Below are 7,950 nucleotides of genomic sequence, written 5' to 3'. Positions count from 1 at the left end.
GTGCCAGGCAAATCTCTGCAAGGAGGGAATTCTACAACTTTGGGGCCACCACAGAGCATGCCCTTTCCAGGGGCACTCCCCCCCCCCCTTGAGCTTGAGAGGGCATGGGAACTACCTCTCAGGTACTAAGATCAGCAGAGAGGGTTCTAATGGCCACAACAACAGAAACTTCTGCAAGCAGGAAGCCTTTGCACATATGGCTGAATGTGCAAAGACTTCCTTCCTAAAAAGACATTCAGTCGTCAGGGAGCAAGGCTAGAAACAGCACCTGAAGATACAAAGGACAGGATTCAAACAAAATGAATTTCTCTTTGGGTTAGTTTTTTGCCAAGGAGATAAATATATAAGCAAGAAAAGGTACTGACCCAGTTATACCATTTCACCTATTCTGTTTTAGCAGTAGGCATTAGTTCACTGTATAGAGCATGCAGAAGATCCCAGATATCAGAGCTTGGGAAAAACCTCCACCCAAGAGCTGCTGCCAGCCAAAGTAGACAATGCTAAGCTAGATGGATGAATAGTCTGACTTCATAGGAGGCATGGTTTCCATGTTCATATAGTGATTCTGTTCAAAACTGCTCAAGCAGCATGTTTCTCTCCACCACCCCTAGACAGTGGGGCATCTTGGAATTGTACAAGAAAGAGCTGCAGTTATTAGAGGCAGAACTGCTGGAGCAGTTCCAAGTAGCAAGAGAAAAAAGGAACGAATCTTGCATTTTTCTAAGGAATATTAAACGTGGAATCAGAAAGGGAATATTCAGAATTTGGAGGTAAGGGGAGGAGGGAAAGAAAAGACTGCCTAGCCCTAACCTTACAACTACACTAGAGCTAGCCAGAAAGACTTTTGCTAAATTCACTCAACTCTGCCAAGAAAAAAAATGACTGTTTTCTTTCATATATGTCATATTTTTAAATCTTGCTCCCCCTCACCCAAGACTCTGAGGCTTCTTCTGTTAAGGAAGCTGCAGCGGCTTTCAGGCATTATTAGTCAGCAAACATTCTAAATCCGGAATCAGGATATGCACACACATAATTACTTTCCCCACAATCAACTACCCAGTCATTATCACCAATTAAAAAGAAATAAGGCCTTCAAAATTCTTTAAATAAAATAAAAAGATTGACAATTTAATAGAATTTTAAAGGGTTGTTTGTTTGTTTTTAAGCACGATTTTACAATACATCTCTGTAACTGCTTTTTCCAATTCCGTCATCTTAATCAGACAACATAAAGGCCTAGTCACTGGAGGCTTCCGGTTCACGGTGGTTGTTCAAGATCTAAGCAGAGAGGCAGATAATATCTAATTCGTTGGATACTTGATACCTCTCAGTCACTAAGGATGGCCACAGTTAAAACTTCCTTTTAGATTCTGAATACAACCAGTGAAAGAAATGCCAGACTGAGAGCCCAGATCACACCTGATTACTTCAACCCAACCTGATTACTACAACCCAAATGTCTACTACAGAGAACAGCTGCGCACTCCATGCAGCAATACATTTGCTACAAACTCACTGGCGCTTCCTGGAAACACATTAAGGATGTGGAACATACATGTGCACTATCATGCCAATAAGTGCACATCTGGATAGCCCAGTCTAACCAGGACTTCTAGGCATGATTACGGGCACGTAACATTACACACCCATTCATACTTTCTTTTCCTGTAGGTGTATTCTAGTCAGTTCTTTAGCCCTTATATGATCTTGTTGATTAAGAAAAGTTGCATTTATTACAGTTGCATGTGTTTTTTTGCATAGCAGTAATGCCAGGGGTAGAAAACAACCACCCAAGAAGAAACTGCAGGTTTCTCTCCCCCCACCCCCCCACCCCATACATACATACATACATACATAGTGTAGTGGCCATGGAATTTGCATTGCTGTTCTGAAGCCCAATTCACGCTGGCCAGACTTGAGTCAACAACTTATTTCATTCAGCTGGCAGAAGTTCCCTTATATGTAGAGAACAGGTCATACAACTCATTTGCCATGAGGCAAGGCTGCCAGTTTGGCATGCAGAAAGGCAGACCTCCAAAAACCTGAGCATCCTTTAAAAAATAGCCTTAGTTCAGTAAAATTATGGCTAAGTGCCCCAGGATTGCTAAACATGACTAAGATTAAAAACAAAACAAAAAAAGTACTTGGCAATATTAACAATGGGGGAGCACCAGTCATACCTTCCTCTGTGAATGGCCTCCACCATTTGAAGAGTCATGGGTAGTGCTGGATCAGAAAGACCCAGATCCAAATCCCCAGTTAGTCATTGAGCTCCCTAAGTGGCCGTAAATTCTTTCTCACCCTAATTTACCTTGTGAGGATATAAGGAAAAGCCCAATGAATGACCCTTGATGGCAGTGGAGATGGATGAGCTACAAAAATGTAATACAAAAGTAATACTTCACACTTCTTGAATGAAACACAGCCAAGCACAGCCTTTAAAATGCAGAAGGATTTTTAAATTCTGCTAACTTTTCTGTAGTAAATCAGCAAGCACAGAATTTATGAGAGATAGAATACAGAGGCCCTTTTACCAGCTTCCAATGATTTGGTGGCCTGGATAGGTCGGCCATGCCAGGGCGATTCATGCTCTAGTAACTCTTGGTTGGATTAATATGTGTTATATGTGGGCCCACACTAGTCAACCACCTGGAAGTTTCGGTTAGTGTAGAATTTGGCCATCAGAATTCTTACGGTTACAACCACAGCACTCGTATCTTCTGAAAGTACAGTGGTACCTCTGGTTGCGAACGGGATCTGTTCCGGAGCCCCGTTTGCAACATGAGCAGAATGCAACCCGCGTGCGCAGGTCGCGATTCGTCACTTCTGCGCATGCGCATGACGTCATTTTGAGCATCTGAGCGTGCGGCGAAACCCGGAAGTAACCCTTTCCGGTACTTCTGGGTCGCCGCGGGACGCAACCTGAAAAGATTTAACCTGAAGCAAATGTATGAAGAGGTATGACTGTATTACAAAGACTAGCATGTTCTCAAGAGCACAATTTAAGGCGCTGGTTCTTATACTTTGGGATCCAGATATCTGAGGAAGTACCTGTTCCCATTCCAGCTTGCCCGTGTCTTAAGATCTTCTGTTGAGGTCCTTCTCCAAGTAACCTTTTTTAACAGAGATATGTTATGTAGTAACAAAGCAGAGGACACTTTTTGTGGTGGTGCCCCAACTGTGAAATGCTTTCTCAAAGGAGACATGTCTGATGCCAACATTTTTAATGCCAGATTAAGACTATTACATTCCTATTTGCCCAGGAATGTTAGATGGTCATAAATGTTATTCTTTTCTTCTACTATCAATGTTTCTTCACATATGTTATATGCATTTGTTGTGTAAATGGTTCTCACACTTTTGTATATTGCCCTGGAATGTTCTCATGCAAGGTGGTTAAGAAATATCTGAACACAATTTCCTTTTTTTTGTCTTTTTCCTGGTGACCAGTTGTTTGCCTGTAAACTCCAGGTGGCCCTGCCAAGTGAGGTGTGACTGGTGGCTACAAGGGAGAAAGACTTTTGTTGCTGGGATCCTAAATGTGAATGTTCTTCCTAGATGGGATTGCTTGGTTTTCAATAGTTTAGCAATACTGGAGGCTGCCCAGAGAATGTCATTATTGAGCAGCATATTAATATGGCAAATAAATAAAAGGTCTGCCACAAAACATATATTAAACCAATATGGGTAGCATAGAAGTTTCAACTCACCGGTTGTAAAGATTCTTCTTGCCTCCTGCTTTGGCTCTGCCGACTGATGAATGACCGTGTTGACACTTTATAATGGTTCAACAAGCAGATGATCACCACTATCATAACAGTTATAACCACGATTATGATGATGATCTGAACAAACTCTAGTTCAGCTGTGGGAAAAGAAAGAGAGAAAAAGTGTCACTCTAGGGTAGATAAGGAGTGTTAAAAAAAAAAGGAAGGTGAAACTGCAAGCTGATACCCAAAATAATCTATTTGTTGATGCATGTATATTGCTCAATAAAGTTTTTACTACAGCAAAAAAACTGATCCCAACACACTATTTCAGGGTTGAAATAGCTTTGTTTTTCCTCTCTGGAAAACACATTTCAGAATAACAAAATCTGCAAACTGGAAAGGCTAAATAATGATGCCTTTTCCCTATCTGAGGATTCCCCCTTCCCTCAATGTCTAAAAAAAAAGATTCTCTTCTGATTTTCATCAGTTACACAGCACAGCAAAAAAAATTCAATATAAATCATCCCCGCCGCCACCTTAAACATCATTTTTAAGCCTCCAAGTTAATTGATGAAGGAGAGCTTAAATAAAAAAATGCAGCAACAAATCAAGTTGAGGTGCTTTTTAAAAAACTTCTTGCATCATCTGGAAATACAAATCTTCTTGCACTTTCAGTATGTCATATTGGGAAGTACACAGTGAACCGACTGCAAGGTAAGCTAATATCCTGGGTGAAAACATCCTTCAAGAAAAAGAAGTGTTTAAGTAACAACATCCTTCCTATGATTGCAATCAATTCAAGTAACTCGTCATCCAGGGGAATAGGAAGAAATCTGCACAAAATTGACAAATGATGCACTACTGTGCTGTCCTGCCATCCTGCTACATAAAGCTTTCTATAGAAGTTTCACATATAGACCAAAGACAGGTACAAGAAGGCATTCACAGTAGGGATTCCTATCCGGCTGGAAGTTTGACATGTGTCCAGAGTCTATTTTCATTAAGCTTGCAGAGAAATAATGATAAAAGTCCACCCACTTTTGGCTCTGGCCCTAAATCAGCTAGTCCTGGCCAAAAGCCCTTTGTAGAGAAATGGTTTCCCATTCCTACATACAGGTGGTGACCATTTTGTGCAGGGGGTCCGTTCCTGGCCCTCACGCATGTCGGCGGAGCAAGCGAAAGCCTGTTCAAACCCCGTTACGCCTTCTTTTGGGACCAAAAGGCCCCAAGCATTGGTGGTCATGCGTCAATTGGTTGAGCACAAAATGGTCCCCATCTGTATCCAACACACTGATTTCTCCAACCTTAATGATGAGCAACATAATAACTTAAAGGTCCTTTAAGAATTCAGAAGTTACAAGCACAGGAAGCTCCAGAATTATAAGGAATGCTGTGCCACTGCCCACTTACCAGAATACTGAAATAAGTCATCGTTTATCTGTATCTAGTCTCCCATTAATATTACCACCATCACTACCACCACAGTAACAGTTCAATAAATGAAAAATGTAAGGGGAAGCTTAAATAACCAGAAGGATTCCTTTGAAGAAGAAGAAAACCCTGAATATGTAAAGCTTTCATTAAAGAAAAAAGGAACAAGGACTGACTTTCCTTGGCTCATACAGGATTGATTTTGTGTGTCTGTGTGTGTGTGTGTGTGTGTGTGCGCGCGCGCAGTGAAACCATGGTGATGAGAGATTAACCTAGAAAGTCACTGTAGTTTTACAAAGTCGCAATGCCCATAAAATGTCTTAAAGATTAAAGAAAACGCCCCAGGGTATTACAAATGTTTTCCTTTTGGAAGACATGATAATTGCTTTACACGCCTCAGATTCAATTAATGCATCAATTAAAATTATGGCACTTTGGGACAAACTTGTCACATCATTAATCTTGAAGGTTCACACCTTTAGCCATTCAAATTAACAGGAAAAACACATCAATGACAGAATAATGTACTTGTTTGTACGTGCAAGAATGAAAAGGTTTTCCTTCCATTCAGTTTCCTGTTTACAGCAAATACAAATCAAACTTCAAATATGCATGGCAAACTACAGTGCTGGACTAAGACCTGGGAGACCAGGGTTCGAATTCCTACTCAGCAATGAGGCTCACTGGTGCCCTTGGGCCAATCACAGTTTCTCAACCTAACCTACCTCACAGGGTAGTTGTGAGGATAAAATGAGGAGGGGGGAATCATATACACCACTTGAGCTCCTTGCAGGGATGGTGGGATATTAATGAAAGTAATAATATTTACAATTCACATCTTGAACAGCCCATACATATATAAGATTAAGTCATATTTCAGCTAAAGCATGCCTTTGGTTATTTTCATTGGCTAAACAGTCATACATCTAGTTGCATTAGGTTTATGTTGCAAATTTTCAGGTTGTGAACGCGGCAAACCCGGAAATGTATACTTCCGGGTTTCGCTGTGCGCGCACGCACAAAACTGTTCTGCGTGCTTCGCGCATGCGGAGTATTCTGCGCGCTTTATGCACACGCAGAAGCACTCTGTTGTGTCACACTCACACACAGAAGCAGCACTCTACTTACTGACTTTTCGGGGTTCGAACTGCACCCCGGAATGGATCGCGTCCATAAGTAGAGGTACCACTGTACTGGCACAGCAATGGCAAAACAAAGCCAGAAATGTATTTTAAAAGTATGTATTAGCTAACATTTTAATGATCCAGAATCTCTCACGCATATGGAATATGAAATCCACAAGCATAATGGTTGACACTTGGGCATCTTTAACATGGCAGAAATTCAAAGAAAAGGCAAGATTATAATTCAGCCATTTCTAAAGCTAAGTGCACAAAAAGATGAATAAGAGTACATCATGATTCCTATTCTTAAAGCTTTGGCTAGGCAGAAGGTGGAAAATATAGTTGTTTTTTTTCTCCCTCCAAACTATCCCTTTTCCAATCACTGGGAGAGGGTTTTAAGATTAACAATCAAGATTTTGAAATAATAAAGATGTCTCACCTCCACATGAATAGAGAATGTAGAAAGTGGATTAGTGGTAGAATCTAACAACACCTGCCATACAAGGACATGCGTTCCAAGACTGTGCACAAAATCTTACCATTTTTCTGCATGCCATGAGAATTATTCACAGTCTAAGGGAGGATTAAAAGGACCTCACTATGCAACTGAAGAAAACAGAAAATTTCCTTTTCTGCTTCCCTAGTTGCTCCCTCATTATGGCTATCAATAAGGCAAAGTACAAATATTTTTAATTCAACCAGTAAGTTTCCCACTGCTGCTACCTCAAACTTCACATGCATCAGTCAATATGTTAGTTTATACCCAGGTCACTGCTGCAGCTGTTATTGACAACAGGGTACAAAAAAAATCCTTGATTTCTGTGCCCTGTGTCCTCTTCCACCATGCCTCCCCGACCTAGTAAGAGGGCACAAGTTTTAGGCTTCAAAAGCAGCAGCCTAACTATTTCTCAACCACAGGACCCCAGCAGGCCGATTACTTGAGAGGCCAATAACCCAAGTACTTAATTGGCCCAAAGATATTTTATTACTGTGTCAATTGAGCAGCAGTTGTGAAAGAGCAATGTGCAAAATAAGTAATGTTGATTTAGGCTTTCCTAGAATGCGGTGATGGCTGGAATGACGTTATTTCTGCATCTGCCAAAAGCACAGACTTCTAAATTTAATCAAGGGCCCTGAACATTTTTACAGAAGGCCAGTTCCTCTTTTCCTATGAATGGTTATTTTGAAAACAAAGTCTGAAAATATGCAAGCAAAATCTGATAAACAAGAACATTTTAAGAGGCAAAAACTAGATAAATAAAAGTATGTTAAATATGTGCATGTGTAGAAAAGGAGAGCAAGACGGACAGAAAAATGCAAGTCTACTCAGAAGTGCGTCCTACTGTGTTCAGTGGGATTTGCTTCCAAGTAAGCATGTACTGTATAGCATTGCAGCCCAAGTGAGCCATAATCAGACCCTTTTGATCAACAGGATGTGGGTTGATTTCCAAAGTCACATCTTTAATTGCAGCATAGTTTCACAACTTTAACAGCAGTGTAGCTTCAAAGTCTGGGCTCTCTCCCCACATCCATATCACATCAGATCAGTTGTGTCTGCATTCCAAAACCCAGCACTGGAGATTATTTGCACAAGGTGAAGGAAAACAATTTTTATACAAAGGCTTCATCTTGGCTAACACACTCATCTGCATACATAATTATAATATCCCCAAGAATTTTTAACT

The 7,950-nt window shown here is 40.8% G+C and overlaps 1 protein-coding gene across 5 annotated transcripts in view; it reads right to left on the bottom strand.

Annotated features, from left to right (window-relative positions):
- The window catches only part of LDLRAD4 (low density lipoprotein receptor class A domain containing 4), a 268,311-nt gene that overhangs the window by 19,490 nt on the left and 240,871 nt on the right, over nt 1-7,950 (bottom strand). For all 5 annotated transcript variants that reach the window (XR_014513691.1, XM_083450231.1, XM_083450228.1 and 2 more), the window contains one exon: nt 3,711-3,865. Coding sequence is in view for 4 of the 5 variants with exons in the window: in XM_083450228.1 (XP_083306354.1) it covers nt 3,711-3,865 (155 nt within the window). In the remaining variant the exon portion in view is untranslated. The remainder of the gene's footprint in view (nt 1-3,710; nt 3,866-7,950) is intronic.

The sequence above is a fragment of the Podarcis tiliguerta genome (genome assembly GCF_965153285.1).
Source record: "Podarcis tiliguerta genome assembly, chromosome: 7".
NCBI classification, from domain to species: Eukaryota; Metazoa; Chordata; class Lepidosauria; order Squamata; family Lacertidae; genus Podarcis; species Podarcis tiliguerta.
This window is presented reverse-complemented; position numbering and strand designations above follow the sequence as displayed.